We start from the raw sequence: 17,634 nt of genomic DNA on the forward strand, positions 1-17,634 counted from the left end.
CTTTTTCCTGCAGGTGACAAGCTCATGGCTTGCACAGGAGCACACAAGGGAGCCCAGCCTTTTCCCTGCCCTTCATTTTCAGTCAGTGATGCTCTCACTCTGCCAGCTGTCTAAGACCAAAACGCCAAGGCATCATACGAAATTTACAACTTAAAACCCCAAAATAAGGTTTATACACAGACAGAAAAAAACAATTTTGTTGCCAAAATGAAATATAAGCCAACTACTTTGCACTACTAGTGCCATTAATTTCAGCTACATCACTTGACACTGGTTTGGGATCTCTTTCATTGAAATAACTTGCACTTCTGGCTGTAATTTCTCCTAAATCCTCTGCTAATATTTCCTGTGGGAAGGTTTTAGGTAGTTCTTCACTTGATGCTGCACTGAAATTCTCCCAGTTGCTCTTCAGGCCTCCAGACTATGGGATAGTGGAAGAAATGTGGGTGCCTGAGCCACCCCCGTAGCCTGAACACCCCAGGGCTGTAGTGCCTCCAGTCTAACATGGGATATTTAAGCAACAGGTTGCAAGTGGCCATAGAGAAACAACAGCCTGCTTGTGTCTAAGCCTGCTGAAGTACAGTTGAGAAGGATGGCTATTTCCCATTACAGCCTGGTTAAAAGCGGTGTCTGCCAATGAGAGATACAATCAGTGAAGACTGAATCAATACAAAATCTGTACTTTTCTAATGATGGCTGTTTCTTGGAGATTTACACCGATCTTTGATGCCTGCTAGCACTTAGGCCACTGAATCTCGAACAAATGACACGGTGAAATGCACAAACTTCTGCAGCCTACCTAAACCAAGAAATACACTTTTTTCCCCTCCTTTCATTCTACTCTATTTCCTTTTTCTGCTTGAGTCCAGCCCTGGGTTTATCCCGCAGGCAGAACTGCTGTTTGCTCAGCAGGATGAGCTGAAGGAAAAGGACTTTGGAAAGGTTTTAGTTACGCAGGGAAGAATTAAAATGAAAAGAAGAAAAGCCACAAAACCAAAGGAAAATATCCCAATTCTCTGTGTTTCACGGTTGGTTATATAACCAATCTCCCTGGTTGTATTTACACTCCTATAAATAGAGGATTGCTCTGAAAGAGTGGCCTAAAAACCAATGACAAACGGAGTCAGCGACCATGGGCGCTCGGGTGGGAGCGGGCGCAGGGCTGGAGGGGCTCAGCACGGGGACGAGGACATCTGGTCATAGTCGGGGCACTTGAGCAGAGCAGGGTAGCTACTGTTCATCTGCAGGGAGGCCTCGCTGGAGATCTCCGAAGGGCTCCGTCCCCGTGCCCATGCGTCCGGGTGCAAGAACTGCCCCGAGTAGTCGGAGCAGTTGCTCAGACGGGGACGGTAGAAGCTGGGGTGAGGTCTGTAGATGTCCTCGGCCATGTATCGCTTCATGAAGAGGTAAACGGACATCACCCCGGCGCTCTGCAGGGATAGACAGACACGGCCTGATGCTCACAGCTGCCGCCTTCACCACCACCAAACCAGGACAAGAATACAGCTTTGCACTGCTGACAGTGCACAAGGGCTCCTAAAATCAGTCACTTCGCTGCCCTGTGCCTCAGATCCACATAACCACGTCTCCTCCTCCTCTGCATTTCATACTTGCCATCAAATGGTGATCAAATGCCCCATCAGTGCTCCAGGCTTGGAGTCTGACCCTGCTGTTTGTCTCCTACCTATATATCTATATAGTATTTTATATATATAATAATAGATGTAATAATAATAATATTATACGTATATATAATACTACTATATATTACCCTTCTGCCTGCACATCCTACTCTTAAATCCTGTCCTCTTTTTGCTAACAGCCTCAATGCCCCCCTGTCCTAAGAACAGGATATACTCGTTACAGGGATGTGAGGGCTGCTACATACCTCTGTGAGAAGGAATGAGATGGCAGAGAAGGCAAACGACCACCCGTATTTGTAATTGAAGAACGTGTCCGAGTCCTTGGTCCTGTTCAGCATCTCGTCATTAATGCTGGATATGTAGAGGACCAGTCCCACCACCAAGGACAGACCTGGGGAGAAACCAAGGAGAAGGACGGTGGGAAATGCTTCAGGGATGAAGCCGCTGAAGAAGCACCTTCCTTTAAGACCCGACTTGTGCGTGAAAGTGTGAAACTCATGGAGAAGTTTCAGACCTCTCCTGATGTGAGACTGATGTGCCATGAGAGGCCTCCTCTCCCCCAGCACCTCCTTCTGCACGGGTGCTGGGTGCTTTCTCCTGCATCTCCTCACCACTGCCAAAAATGAGTTTTCAACCGAGTGATTGCCCACCCTGCAAAGCAAAGCCCAACCAGGCTGCGGGGCTGAGCCAGAAGCCCCTGTGGGTGATGACTGCAATGAGGAGCCAGTATGTTAGGAGAGGACCAGCACGTGTGACAGCAAACGTGCTCCATGCTCAAGGGTTTTCAGGGTTAAACCTGGACAGAAAAACTCACCCGAGAGGATGAAGAATATCCCCGAGACGAAAGCGAGGATGGTCCTGTGAGGCCGAATGTGACCAATGTTGCTCAGGATGAAGCCGATGAACATAAAGAAGAGGCTGACCAGAGGGAAGGGGGTGGCAGAGCGGATCATCTCTGGTGGGAGAGGAGCAGAGCAAAGGGACAATGGCTTGGCTGTGAGGTGGCTCCAGCCCTCCTGCTCTCTGACCACCCTGCATCCTTCCTTGCTCCCGGTTAATGTGAACGCCTCTGTGCTGCTCCCTGGCCCTTGGCAGGGCTTCCCCTCTTTGCTGATGAGCTGAGTAAAGAGGTGACTCTGGCTGCTGTGGGAATGGCTGCTAATGTTGGCATTTCTGAGGGTCTGTGTGAAGTGTTACATAGGAGAAAGCCATCAGAACCTGCATTCTTCTCTAGCTTTGCTGTAAAACTCTTTGCTGAACGCTTATCTACTAAATAAGAAAAGACCACAGAATCCATTGTGAGAGCCCTGACACGCCATCCTTAATTCACCCAACTGTGTAATGTGTGAAATTGACTGCTACAGAATAAGTACAGCTGCAAATTACAGAGGAGACTTACAAAGCCAAACCCTTCCATAAACATCAGTGCTGAATAGCCAGTGACAGGAAATTGTACAGCTTAGAGCCTCTGTGAGCATCCTCCCATTAGAAAGTGATGTTCCCAAAAGCTTAGGAGCATATTGGGTGATTCATGCAGTAAAAAAAGGAGTTGCATCCTTGCATGGTAGCACTGCCAAGGAAGTTGGAGCTTCTTCAGCAAGGACACAGAGGATTTCTTGAGGGGATCCCTAGTGAGCCTTTGCGAGATGCAACAGGTAAGACCCCACTGAACCACTTACTCAGGACATTGACTGTGGACTCAGACGTCAGCTGGATGTTCATGGGCATGATGTATTCAATAGTGAAACACCGGCCATGCTCTTCACCTGCAGCAACGCAGACCATAACTACAGACATCTCTTAACTACCATCTCACTTGTGCCAAAGGACTCCCCTTGTATGAAAAAACACGTCAAGGCAGAGGGTTTAAGGTCACCCCAGGGGTGTTATCAGAGCTTTTCTCTCCCCCAGCTTTTCCAAAGCAGCCATTGAAACTTCATGACATTAGGTTGGTCACTTTGAGATTCCCATCCCCTTGGATTTTATTCAGCTCCTGCAGCCAAGTCCCTTCATCCAACTTGGCATGGATGGAGGGAACGGTCCTGCTGACCTGAATCTAAGTTTTACAGGGAAAAAGAGGAAAGTTTTGAGCTGCTGCCTGAGGCACTGTGGCATGGAGAGGGATGGCAGTGGGGTCTGGCACGGCAGCAGCAAACTCACCCAGAGCCTGTTTGCAAAGGCACATTTATCCATCTGACTATTAAAGCTGGGCACAGGGCAATGGTGCTACTTGCCACAGGTTATGCCTGAGCTTGGAAACAGAGATGGGCAAAGCCTCCAAAAATCCTGTTTTTCCCATCCCTTTCCCACAGTATGACCCTGACACACACCAGACATCACCTTACTGAGGGATGCTTTTGGGAGGAGCCCATACCTGCCAGGAAGCAGACCCTCCAGAGCCCCGAGTGCAGCGACAGTTTGATTTCGGCCGTCTGGTTTTGGGGCTGGACGATGCCCTCCTCCAGGTAGAGCCAGTAGTCGGTGCTGACGGAGATGCCCAGGAGGCCGAGGCCGCAGACAGCAAACACGCTGCTGAGCAGGGTCAGCGCCTTCCTGCTGCAGGCACTCATCCCCAACAGCATAGGGGGCCGAGGCGGCAGCTGCCGGGAGCGGGGATGCAGCCGTCGGCACGGAGCCGTCCGCAGCTCCTTGTGGGGATGGATGTGTCAAAGCTTTGCCCTCTGCCCTCTGTTCTTATATAGGTCGAGCTGAAAGAAGCCATTAAAACAATCACAGTGAGCCCTGACAGATGGAGAGATTGAACTAAATCCCACCCGACTGCTGCCCTGTGCTGGCCCAGGGCTTGTGAATGTGCTGAATGCTGGGTGCCAGCACTGGGAGGGAGCAGTGTCAGAATAGCTGTCCAGGAGCAGCTCATCGGCTCCCATTTTGTTTGCTGCGGGTGAATTCCTGCTGCTCCGGCCAAACCTGTTGCTTGTTTCCGCGAGGATGTAGCCAAACCACAGCATCTGCCATCCTCAGAGCCTTATCCATGAAGGGAGGCAGCATGAGCTGTATCCCCGAGGCACAGGAGCCTGTTGGGACTCATGGACCCATTAATGGGTCAACGAAGATGCTTTGAGCTACTGGACCAAAACCACCTCCAGTGCAGCTCCAGCCACCACCACCAGGGCCATTCTACCTCTTCCAGTGCAGATTTACCCAGTGGGGGATCAAGATCCCTATTTTGCAAAATCCGTAGTACATCTATGCACGCCGAATGACACCATCAAACACCTCAGAGCAGAGCAGCATGATGCAATCTTGCCTTCTTTTGCTTTTTACTGTGCGTGCGGATCAGTGCTGGTGTTGGCTGAACGCACAGACTGAATTGGTCCAAACTCAGCTTTTGCTTCAGGGGGGAGGCAGGGAAACAGGGCCAGAGAGCTGCAGTCAGGCCCTGGGCAAACATTAAAGGAGGAGGCAAAAACTTCCCTCATCCCCATGACGCTTATGGATGGAATCTTATTTTATTTCCTTCTATTTTTGCTAATGTGAGGAGTTTCGCAGCTCTCACAGTGCCCTGCAGGCTGACAAAACATCACCAGAACCCAGAGTTCTTGGTGCAGCAGAGAATGGGGGGGGGAAGCCACAGAAATGAAAGATTAGAGGAACAAGAGCAAGAAGGGAAATATACATGCGAGTGTCGGTCTTCTGGGGAGTGGGAATGAGGCAGATAGCACTATTGACTGCTGCTATAAAAGCAGTATGAATCACAGACCAGTGCAGTGTAATGTATGTTTTCCAAGGCACATTTTGCTGTTGCTCAGCAGTGCAAACAATATGGGACAAAATTAAAAAGGATCCAGCTAGATGACAAAATCTACCCAATTTAACACAGCAGCAGCGGGATGCATCTTCCTTGGGCTCCCTTTGAAACTGCACGAGCTTTGTTTGTGCTGCTTGAAGCACAACAGATGGGAGGGAGACGAGCAGCACAGCTGCATCCCACTGCCTGGGAAGAAGGGCAGCATCCTCCTAAACACATATGTCATTTAAAACATCTATTCCCAAAATAGTGATGGATAAGCAATAGAGCCGGGACAAGTATGTCATGTATGTCCCTAGGTGTCAGCTTTTGAACCCACACAGGAATAACTCCACCACGCCTGTATTCACAGTCGGTGCTGGCTGTAGCAGCACGTGTTGATGAACAGGCTCTTTGGAAGAGAACCTCGTTGCTGTTATCACAGCAAAGGTGGTTGGGTTTAGTGATTAAATCAGAGGTGGCTGCTTCCAGGGCTGGGAGATCACAACTTGCTGTTCTGACACGTCAGGGCAGGCGAGCAGACCAGAGGAGGGCTTTTTTCTTGCACCTCTGATATAAACTTATTAATCCTTACTTGCTTCCCGTGACTTTCAGAGATGCCAGAAGTCCCCACAGCTTGCACTTGTACACTCAGAAGCCTCCAAAGACAGTGTTCTGCCATAGTTCACTTATGATTAATAACAGCAGACAAGGCTGATAGTTATTTCTTGCTGCTGAATGGCTGCTCTCTTGGGAGCTCCGTGCTCTTGCAGTGCCTATCCCCAGCACATCTATAGCACAGTGAACAGCACCAAGCTCCTGACAGCCCGGTCCTGGGCTGATCCTGCCGCAAGTGTCATAGCAAGACTGATATGAAGGAAACTTGGAGCTACCATGGACTCCAAATAAGTGCATTTACTGAACAGATGCAGCACCCAAAGCCCATCTGCACCTCCAGCTTGCTGCTCCAGGCAGCAATAAGAGAGAAAAGCAGCTAATGCTGCTGGAAGAGTTGCAGACTCTTGTGTAAAGAGAAAAGGGGGGAGAGAGACTTTTAGTATCACATCCTATCCCGAGTCCAAAGCAGGCAAGTACATCTTGGTTGGAAGCAGATGTACTTGCACCCTCAAGCACTGCAGCAGCTCTGACAGTTCTCTTCCACATGAAACCGAGGATTTGGCTTTTACTACGTTCACATTGGGCCATTTCCCAGAAGGTACCGACCTACAGGAAGGGGAGCACTGTCGCTTACAGGCAGCCCAAGCAAGCGCTCCCAGCTCAGCACTGCAAGCTTTCCACCTTTGGCTTTGCTAACAAGCGTCATTTTTAATGTTCTCATTTAATGCTTCCCTCAGCTCAAGAAAAGCAGGATGTGCTCCCAGGAGGAACATCTCCCTGCTAGGGATGTGAGGAGTGAGATGTATAGAGGAGGTGTTCAGGTTTGTTTTCCCTTAGGAATTAGGAGGCAGCAGCTAAAGAAGGAACTGGAAGCTATGGGGGAGAGAAGCACATCCTGCAAAGGTAGCCTGGCATCTTGGTTGCCTGAGGACGACCTTGTCAAGGGGAGAGACTAGCACAGAGCTATAGACATTAGCACACTGCTCTGCTCCTTCACTAGATGGGAATACGCCATTTCCATCTCTTTATAGATCCCATTTGATCCAGCAATATAAGCAGGCAAAGTACAGATCATCTGGCTCACCCCTTCTTCTCCCTAACTCAGTTCGAGCTGTATTTTCTAGTTGCTGCCTCAAAATGAGCAGTGGTTACTACAGGGAGTCTCATCCTTCTTGGCATTTTGGTGCCAAATGGTAAAAGGAGCTGGAGTCTATTCTTGGCTCATGTATCATCAACAACCATCCTCCTTGCACATTTCTACTTAATGAGGAGCCAAAAAAATCTAAGTAGGGAGTATATGGAGGTCTAGATAAGGCCTTTTGGAAGGAAATAGCTAAGTATTGCCTATGATTTGCTACCCATCAACACCAGACACTGGAAAATATACACATTTAGCATCATTTATATTGGCCATTGGGGTGATGCCAGCAGCAGGGAGAGGGGTTGGGAGTCAGAGTCACACCTCTCAATTGCCTCATTTCTTTTCTCTCTCACACTTCAATTTCCATGTCATCACGAATGCATTAGAGACTGATCCCTATTACTGCCTTGTTGGCACATAAAACTGAGCTGATCTGTGGGGAACAGGAGGCAGGGATGGTGCAGAGCAGCTGCTTGGATCAAACCTTCCCCATGTCCAGTGCTTGGAGAATTAGCAGGGCTCCCAAGAGAAATAGTTTTCAAGGACACCAGCAGGAGCTGGCTTGATTTTCAGCAAGGATTTAGTCCCCAGTAACCTTTACCAGCTGTGTTCTGCTTCCTACAGCTGAAAAGGTGATGCTGGTCGGCTTCCAACAGTAGCTGTATTTTAAATTAAGTGAATATAACCCCAAAGATTTCCAAGAAATAGGACCTTATAACAGCTCCTGCTCCTTCAATCACACTGTGCCTTCTGGTAGTAGTCCAGGGAGCAATACAGGCAGTCTGCAATGTAATCTGCGGACCTTGTAATGAATTTCTTCTTGTCCTGGAGCCACAGCTTCTGATGGAAACTGCACACAGCCCATGCAGGACTGACCCCTTCAGAAAATGAAACGAAATTGGTGGTGTTCCTAAGGCAGTTCCACCCAGATGAGGGAGCTGAAGTCCTTACCTATTGCTCCACAGCCACAGAAAGGAAATATTATCCTGGTCCAGACTTCTGAGCCCACTGCTCTATGACAGAACACCAAGCACAAGCCACCACTCTGGGCTATGTGGATGAGCTGAGAAAAATAGGTATATCACTGGTCTGGACAGGGTGGGTTGTATCAATAAATCACTACTCCACATTCAGCAGAAAACAACAGTCCCTCCTGCCCCGGGTAAAGGTAGGAAGAGCAGGACCAAGGCAGGCCAAAGAGGCAGTGATTGATTTTTATGTGGCTACAGCATCATTTCCAATTTCCTGACATTTGTGAAGAGGGGAAGCACTACCAGGGTTACTGGAGCAGATGGGAGGGAAGGTTTTGTTTGTGGAGGGGTGCTGGTCTCCAGGACAAGCCCGGCAACCTGCGCTTGTGAAAGCCTGATCCCTGCCAAGGGCAGAGAGAAATCAGAGGTTAAGCCATGGCCCTGGAGCAGTGTGAGAAACCGAGCAGAAGATAAAGGAGAGGGAACGAAGCCTGGTGACAGAGGGGGTAGGAAACCCACCGAGTGAGCAATCGATATACCAAGAGCATCAGGGACAGGGGTAAGAGCCCGGCAAATGCAGGAGGGCAAGAGCTGTGATGGAGCTGAGCTGAAAGGACCGGTCCCACTAAGCTGGAACAAGAAAACTGGGCTGGCTAAAAATAAAGGGCCTTCAAGCAGCACGATCTCGTCCTCAGGACACAGCGCAGGCCACAGCCGTGGGCATAAGTAAATAGGTCAAGGAGAGTGGCTATTGCAGAACTAAACTTCCCCGAGCTGGTAGGGCTCAGGCAGGCAGCACCATGCTGGAGGCTGGCTGAGGCCACTGCCACATTGTCACCCCCCTTCAGCAGCACAACATCACCCTGGCTCCCTCATGGGCAAATCCAGAAAAGCCTAATTTGGCCATTAATACCTCCAGTGGAATAGAAAGGTGGTTGTGAAAGGGCACGGTGGTTCCCACTGAGCTTATGGAGCACCCAAAGGGTGCAAATACTTTGATCCTAAACCTGCATCCTGCTGACTTGACCTGATGCTCTCAGTTTACAGAGAGGGTTTTATCAATGTGAGGAGCACTTAGTGAGGTGACTTTGGCCACAGCCAAGTGTATGCAGCTCAGCAGAGAGGAGGAAGAGGAAGAGACGGTGTGTGCAGTGCCTGCGGCTCCATCTGGAAACCCAGGAGAAGCAGCTCCATAAACCTGAATACTTGGTGATTGGGAAAGGGTTCTGGCATTACTGCATGGGAAGCAACAGTCCCTCTTGAAGCTTGGAAAAGGTGTACTGCATGTAGGAGAGAAGCACAAGACTGCTCTGCTTCCATACACCAGCTGAAGCAGAGCAGGGATGGCTGCAGAGAAAAGCAGTATCTCCTGTGCTGGTCCACTTAAGGGGAAATGGTTGAAGGGGGTGTGGGATGCTGGTCCATAGGGTTCCCAGGAGCACTGTCCTGGGCTGCTGGCACACGCCATCTCACGTGACACATAGGAAGACAGAAATATATAAGGCAGCTTTATAGAGCTGCATTAGTGTCATAAAGAAACATCAGCTCGATTTCTGAGAGAGAAATCATGTATTGGTAAAATCAGGTACAGAAATAAGTCTTTTTGATGTGGAGGAGGTTTAGCCTGATATTAAGAAACAAAACAGTCCATCTCATGGGTGTCTGAATGGCACTAGCAACTGTGACTATGAGCCGTAAACTTCAAAAGGATCAATACTGGACTTGAAAGCTTTCCCTTGCACTGCCCTTACAGCTGGGTAGAAAGAGCAGCATTGACTCTATTGAACACACAGGGCTCACAGACCCTCCAGAGAGGGTTTAAAACAAACCCCAGAAGGCTGGTTATGAGTTATTTACACTCGGATCGAGCCACAGCAGTGATAAACCTATTGAGGTTTTGCTTGTCATCAGACATAAGGAACACCTGAAAGACAATAGGAAGAAACTCTGTGCGACAGCTACCTGCTGAAATGCTCACCACTCATTTCATGAGTGGGATTACTTGGCAGTTTTCTCTTATAACTGACTTCCATATTTTTGCTGAGAAATTCCCCTATTCCCTAGCACTTCCCGTACTTCATTTCTTGTCCAAGTTATCTTTTTATGCTTGATCAAAAGCCCTTTCATGGTAGTGCAAGAGTGAAGGAAATGTTGTATAGAAAGCACCACATTTTACTGCTGACCCCACTGCCTGCTTAGCGAGCCCTCGAGGCTGACCCTTAGCTGCTCTTCCCTCTCCTTTAACCACACACCAGCCTTTTTGCTGTGGACTGCTCAAAATCTGCCCCTTTTTGCCTAGGTCTGGGTTGCAAAGGAGGTTGTTACTGGTTAACTGAGCGCACCTTCGGCTCAGTTCAATGTCAGATGATATTCCCAAGGTCAAAGGAGCAGCAATTGAGGTTTATTTCCCCACCCCAGCCCTGGAACCAGACATTTCCCCAAATAGTCCATCTCTGCTGTGCCTGTGCCGAGGCGATGGCTCTGCTCCAGCTCGCTCACACTAATGGCTTTGAATGATGCCAGTAACATTCAGCAAATCAACTGAGCAGCCCCCTGGTCCCGGCTCACACGCTGCTGGCACAGCCCGTGTGCGTACAGCCAGTGCTCATTCACATGGGCTTTCTGCATCCACAAATATCCCTTCCCAAACCTTTTATGCAGCACATCCCACGCGCGCGTCTCCTTTCTCCTTGGTGCTGAAGGCTCTTACCTTGCTTAACCCCAGCTGAAGCAACGCTTTGGCAAGCAGAAAACCTGCAACGTTGGTTGTGAAGATGGGAAACTCAGGTTCCGAAGGGTCCTTGATGGATGCTTCGGCTGCAGGATGGCTCTGGGAGCGATGTGGCTTTAGCAGTGGGCAGGGAAGAGCTCCTGGACCATAGCAGAGGGCACAGCCTTGGCTCTCCTTCTCCAGCTGACTCACAGGAGGGCTGCACGCTGTGGGGACGCGGGGACAGGGGTGCAGCAGCCAGGTCTCTGCATCCACGTGCCAGCAGCTCCTACCCTGTGGGTTTGTAGGAAAGCATTACACAAAGTGTATTACTCAAGAGGGAAATGGAAGCTAAAGCTCTGAGCTTGCAGCTTGCCCACGCACCCAGGTCCAGTTCCCTAGGTCTGAACTATATATATGTACGTTCAAGGTTTACACCAGTAACAATAGCTGAACCCTTTCCTCTGCAGAGCCCTTCCCAACGCCCTCTCACCTTCTGCATATCAAAGCTAACGTACAATATTCCCCTCCTTGCAGTGTGTCAGAGTGCTCGCAGTCAGGGACATGACTCAAACTGCTGATTTCAATACCCTACAAAGAGCTGTAAAAGCAGAATAGAAGGGGGATATCTGGAGCTGCAAAGCAAACCAGCTGGGGACTTGGCTATAAAAGCTGCAGAAATCTCACTGCTGTGTGCTGCGGAGAGCAGTACTTGCCCATTAATCTCTGCGTGCTGTACATTACAAGCTGTATTTTATACCCTAAATATATAAACTCCAGTAACCCAACGATCCAGTGACCCTCTTCTGGCTCCGGTGCAGTGCTTCCCTCTGCTCAGCTTGGCTGGCACAGAGGAAGCCTGAGCAAACCCAGCATCAGGGAGGAGTGAAGGCAAAGTAACCCTCAGCTGCAGGCATGCTTCCCACCAGGACCAAGACTGGGCTGGTCTAGTGGAGTATTAAATCTTTAACAGTTGGCTCTTCACTTCATCATTTAAGATGCCACGAAGTCCTGCAATGACCTTGTATGTTATAAAGAGGAGAATTAGCTTCTTCCTTGCACAACAATAACTTTTCTGTATGTCCTTCCAGCAGCAAGGCAGGTCACAGCACGACTGAAGGTCTCGGGCACCTTTTCCTTAAGACATTGATGCTGTTTGAAAACGAAGTGGGTATGAACACAACCCACAAATGCAGTGCAAGCCCGGCAGGAGCTGTGTGCTTTGAATGCCAGCGCATGAGATTTCTCTGGGCTATAAACTCCTACTGATACAGAAGGTCCAATAAAAGCCCCATTCCCAGGCCAGGTTCCGAGAGATGAGGCTGCACCACAGAGCGTGGCCAACACCCTCGTTTCCTTATTTCCCCTTACCCATCAGTGTATGGCAGCCTGAGCTAAATTAAGCATGCTGGGAGCCAAAAAATAGCATCAAGAGCTAATTAAAACTCTTCCACCTCCCCCGTGTCAGCAGTGGGGAGAAGCGAGCCGCAGGTACCCGTGCCATGGAGGCAGGGCAGCCCACCACGGCTCATCCCTGCCTGCTGCAGCTCTTCTCACAGGCGCTGGCAGCTGGAGTGCTTTTATGAGCACTTTCAGTGTGATAAATGAGGGAAAGCCGCCGGCATCTCTGAGCAATGAGGGCTGCAAAGCAGCACGGTGGGGAGGTTGCAGGTGGCTGCCGAGACCCCTGTCCCTTTGGTGTGATTAAACATGATTGCTAGCATGAAGCAGATCCCTTGTTAGACGGGAGACGTGCTTAGAAACCAGCCTCTGAGTACCAAAACAATGGCATAAATAAAGTGGAGAAGGGCTGTACCGCCCACACGTCAGGCAAACACCTTAATAACCCCAGTGCCATTCGTGGCTGTCATTAAGCCCTGTTACCAAACACAATGGCAGCTCCATCCAGCTTTGCTTGAGCAGTTTGGGACGCAGCTCCTCAGATAGCAGAGGTCATCATACAAAAGGTCTGATACCCCAGGTCTGATGCTGAGCAGCCACAGAAGTTTTGTCCCATCTTCACATAGGAAAGGTCTTTGCTTTGTGTAACTTGCTGGGTTCAGTAGTCAGGAATATTGAAGTACGTAATAAGCATTTTCACTCCATTGGAGATATCAGAGGAGTGCAGCTCAGCTCAGCAGCACAGCCACCTCATGGGGAAGGCTGCAGGAACAGACAGGGAATAGACTGGGTCTCACCTGGTTTCTATGCTTCCCCAAGGTCAGCACCTATTACCAGGTGAAACTTGGCCTGCCTGGTGTACCTGGTCTTCACCAACACCCCTCTCCTATCCACAGAGCTCCTTGGTATCACCATGTGCTTGCGTCTGCAGCATCTCCCCAGCAGTACCTCTCCTGCCACCTTTATAATGACCTGATATTTCCTTGTCCATGTGGTCTAGAAGATATTTTACAGTAAGAACTGTAAACCAGCTGACACACATGATGCTGATGTTGCTTTCCTCTTCATACATCTTTACCTGTACATTGTACAGAAAAGGGCACCTTTTGTCCCGGTTTGCCTGTAGTCACCTTTTCCATGCTTCAGGAGAGTTGTGCTGCTTCCCAAGCAGCAACTCAAGCATCAGCAGGATTTAACACAACTTCCCAAATCACCCAGTTTCCTAGCTTGGGTTTGCTGTGTTGCCTCTGGCCATCTGCATCTTCCAGGGTCTCCCAGCAGCACCCAGGAGAGGACCATTTTGTGTTGGATACAAGTCAGTGCAGCTCTGAGCATCCTCCCAGGAGACAGGAGGGAAGCTGGGGATGGTGACAAAAGAAAGCAGAGCCCCAGCTTGGATCAGGTATTTTGGGAATGTCACAGGCAAAGCTTTCTGCTCCTGTAGAAAGCAATGACATCCACCCTCACTCAGGTAAGAGGCATGGTGGCAGGAGATGAAGGCAGAGCAGTTGTCAGTCCCACACAGCTTCATCCAGACCCTGCCACAGCCCTGGGAAGGGCTCTTGGATAACAGGCTTCCAGCCACGAGACAAGCAGGATGTTCATGGGATTTCCCCATCTGCCTTGTGCCAGCACCTGCTGCAGGATCCCCATCAGCACCTCTCATCTGCTCCAGTGTCTGACTCGAGCACCACCTCAGGTAAGCACTTTTCAGACAGTTCAATGTTTTTCTTCTGTGATGTATTGTATCTCAGTCCCCAAAATGCTAACCCTTACAAACAAACAGCTCAACTTTTGCTTGGGACATGGCACCCAGGGAGTCCTGACAGAGGAAGGGCTGGAAACCTTCCCATCTGCACCCATCCAAGCAGTGGCTGGAATGCTCACCTAGGCTTGGCATTATGGTACCAACCTCTGTTGCTGGATTTTTTATAACCAAATGCTTACAGAATCACTCCTCCTGCCTACACCCAACTTTCTGACTGCTGCAAATGCTGAGGTTTCTCCACACCCTGCTCACAGCTCTGCTATCCCACTGTCCTGCAGGCTGGAGAGCACTGGGGGACGCAGATGCCCATCCAGGACCCCTCTGCAATCCCACACTTGGGCCACCTCTACCAAGCACACCTCTCTGAGCAAGCAGAGCTATTCCCAGCCAGAGCTGTGCAGAGAAAAGGAACATCTACTGTAACCAAGTGTTTAATGTCTCGTGGGAAGCCAGGGCCATGGGGCAGCCCATTTGTAGGGCTTTGAGGGTGAGCGAAGTCCTGCCCAGGCAGACCTGAGCCTCTGCTCCCTGCGGATGTCACCCAGCAGCACTGGATGGGCACCGAGGGGGAAAACGCAAGTTCTCTTGGGTCAGTGGATGCCATCTGCTGTGCTGCTCAAACAGCCCCCTCGGTGCAGCCCTCAGCACCGCACTAACAAGGTTTCTCACTGATAAGCAGTGATACCTCCCTCATAATAAAGGAAAAACTGCAACTCCCATCTTCCAAAGGGACCAGGCATAAACTCCACTCCGCTGTTACAGCCCATTTCCCAAGCCTGATGATGCATCAGTGCCGTCCTGTGACAAATTCCATTCTCCTAGTAAATATTTCACTACAAATGTCAGAAGTTTGTGGCTAAAAAGAATAAACTGGTATGACTTTGATTCCCAATCCTCTCTCTAGAACACACCTGAAGCTCAAACTCCCTTTAATTTCAATCAGATTAAGGCTCCCAGATAACTTTTGACCTAAACTCCATCATCCAGCTATTTTCAAAATGCCATCTTAAACCCAGGGCTTTAAATCTTCCCATCTGACTTACAGAAACCTCCCGGTGCTGTACCCTCGCATAGCTCACAGCTTACAGATACTGCAGAAGCCTCCGCAGCCTTGTGCATTATTTCCCTTTTGAGTTTTATATTCTCTTCCCTCTCCATAAATGAAGCTGAAGCTGCAAAAGCTGCGGTATGGATGCTGCCAGGTGGGGATTCATTCAGCTCAATGAATATATTCAACAGCTACAGCAATCCAGCAAGGGATTGGAGCAATGAACACACAGAAGCATTTCTGTCCCCTGGATGCCACGTGGGGCAGCCGCAGGGCTGCTGAGGGGAAGGCATGATGGCAGCGGGATGGGCTGCAGAGAGCCCTTTGGCTTTTCACATGGGTTGTGGTGTGACAGAATGAAAGGGTGTCCTGAAATCCAGCAGCCGAGGAGCCTCTGACAGGAGGGAGCCCAAATACACTTGTGAAACCAAAGGGCAGCAGTGCTGGAAACGCGGGAACGCTCCTCCTGCCCAGGTCACACCACCAGTCCCGCTGCCACTGCACGGAACTCAGTGGAAATGCTCTCTCTGAGCTGAAATGCTCCTTTTCAGCGTTCCTGCTGGAGCAGTGCTGTTTTCAGTGAGTGCAATGCCCTTCCTGCCCTTCCCAAAGGCTCACCTGCACCATGCGGGGCACCTACCAGCTCCAGTGGGGCCTCCTCCTTGTTGCCGTCTCCCCTGTGTGGGTCCAGGGGGTACAAGGGACACGATGGGGATGGCAGTGCTGCAGGTCAGAGTCCTCTCTGGTCACCACCAAGGAGCCTCCTGCTGCTCTGCTTGGGAGACCCAACCTAAGAGCTGCAAAAAACATCACCTGTCAGGGGCTGATGCAGTTTTACAACATGCCAAGCAATAAATCAGCAGTGGAAGGATGTGTCAGAAGCCCTCCCTGCTCACAGCCGTGGTGGTGAGGTACCACATTTCCCGCTTCACCACCTTTCATGGGATATGAATAGTGTGTGGAGAAGTGTAGACAGGCTCCACATCCCTGTTCGCCTGGTCGTATGGTAACACATGGACCAGCTGGTTTGGGTTATTTTCTTCTCTACTTTACTTCACTTAACAACGAGTCAGGTTTTTCTCAGATGGCCTCGCTTGGATTCACACTCCCCTCTCCAAGGGGTTTGCAACAGTGAAAAGCCCCTGACTTCAGCAGATTTAACATTCCCTGTGTTGGATGGGAGGCTTGGAGCAACCTGCTCTAGTGGAAGGCGTCCCTGCCCGTGACAGGGGGTCGGAACTGGATGAGCTTTAAGGTCTTTTCCAACCCAAATCAGTCCCTATGAAAATACACTTCCCTTCCGAGGCTCAACGTGCCAAAGCCACTGCTGAGGAGAGGGATGCTCACAGCGCCCAAGCGATGGCCTCTGTGTCCGAGCAGCCCGGTGGAGGAAAACGCCTGGGTCCAGAGCCCGGGATTTACCGGCTCCCGGTGCTCTGAGGTCCGCTCGGGAGGACTCGGGGCTCCGGCAAACCCCGGCTCCCAGCGCCCGGGCGGGGCCGGAGCAGCCGGGCAGGTACCAAAACCGCTTCCCCACGGCCGCCGGTACCCGGGTCCTCTTGGCACTGGGACCGGCTCCGCGCACCGGAGCCCGAGCGGCAGCTGCTGCCCGGGGCGGTGCCCGCTCCCCCCGGGCGCTACCGAGGGCAGGGCAGGCTCCGGCTCGGGTTGGGGGGGCTGGTGTATGGAACGTGTATAAATGGATCCATTGATCCCTCAGCCCCTGCCCCTCCGCACCCGGCGGCACCTCCCAGACATCCCCCCCGCTTTAAACTTCCAGGGCTTCACATCCAATTCGGGACCCCCCCTCCCCGAAGCCGCCTTCCAGCAGTGCTCCCCCCCCCCCCCGGGAGCAGCCCGGCCCCGACACGAGAAGCGGCACCCACCTCCCCCCCCGCCCCGCTCGGTCCCCGGCACCCACCGGCCCCTCGGGCGCTGCTCCGGCGGCGGGACGCGGCCGTCGGCCTTGGGGATGCTCCGCGCCGCGGAGGGAGGGGAGGGCATCACATGGCGCCGGCGGGGACAGCCCACCTCTCCCTCCCTCCATGCCCCTTTCCCTCCCTCTATCCCTCCTTCCCTTTCTCCGTCCTCCCCTTCTCCCCCTCCCTCTTCCTCCATCCCCCCCTCCTCCCTCCCTCTCGCTTGTCTTTATCCCTCCTTTCCCCATTCCTCCCTCCCCTTCCACCCTTTACCCTTTATTCCCCCACTTTCCCTCTATTTTGTGCTCCTTTCCTCTAGTCCCCCCCTTTCCCCAGCCCCTCGGCTCTAGCTGGTGGCTCCAGCTCACCACGGGGCAGGGGTAGGAGCCAGCACTGCCCCTCTGTGCATTCTCCCTTCCAAGCAACCCCCCCCCAGCCCCTCTGCACCCCCTAACCTGGAAAGCCATGGACCCCTCTGGGGTGGCAGCGCTGAGTGGGTGATGCACCCTGGGACACAACACATCTGGGAGCTGGGGAAAGGAAAACTGGCTCTGGCCACTGGGTTAAACACATCCACAGCTAAGGACAGAGCAGACAGCGGGGAGGGCTGAGGGCAGCAAGCCAGTGCGCTGGAGAAAGCCAGCTTGGCAGGGCTGGGACCAGGGCA

At 51.3% G+C, this 17,634-nt stretch overlaps 1 protein-coding gene and 1 long non-coding RNA gene across 2 annotated transcripts; both read right to left on the reverse strand.

Moving 5' to 3' along the window:
* Positions 1 to 216: 216 nt before the first annotated feature.
* Positions 217 to 10,958, reverse strand: CACNG5 (calcium voltage-gated channel auxiliary subunit gamma 5). The gene is made up of 6 exons (XM_057418559.1): positions 10,832 to 10,958; positions 4,018 to 4,351; positions 3,323 to 3,409; positions 2,458 to 2,598; positions 1,889 to 2,034; positions 217 to 1,430 (listed from the first exon to the last, which is right to left on the reverse strand). Exons 2-6 carry the CDS (start codon positions 4,223 to 4,225, stop codon positions 1,173 to 1,175), a joined length of 840 nt encoding a protein of 279 aa, XP_057274542.1. The 5' UTR covers positions 4,226 to 4,351; positions 10,832 to 10,958; the 3' UTR covers positions 217 to 1,172.
* LOC130604194 (uncharacterized) lies at positions 10,952 to 17,104 on the reverse strand. Its single transcript, XR_008973400.1, has 3 exons — positions 16,970 to 17,104; positions 15,667 to 15,845; positions 10,952 to 11,058 (listed from the first exon to the last, which is right to left on the reverse strand). It is a non-coding gene; the product is annotated as an uncharacterized LOC130604194 (long non-coding RNA).
* Positions 17,105 to 17,634: the final 530 nt, after the last annotated feature.

The sequence above is a fragment of the Pezoporus wallicus genome, unplaced genomic scaffold (genome assembly GCF_028554395.1).
Source record: "Pezoporus wallicus isolate ANWC-B61680 ecotype Strahan unplaced genomic scaffold, APGP_CSIRO_Pwel_v1 contig_3710, whole genome shotgun sequence".
NCBI classification, from domain to species: Eukaryota; Metazoa; Chordata; class Aves; order Psittaciformes; family Psittacidae; genus Pezoporus; species Pezoporus wallicus.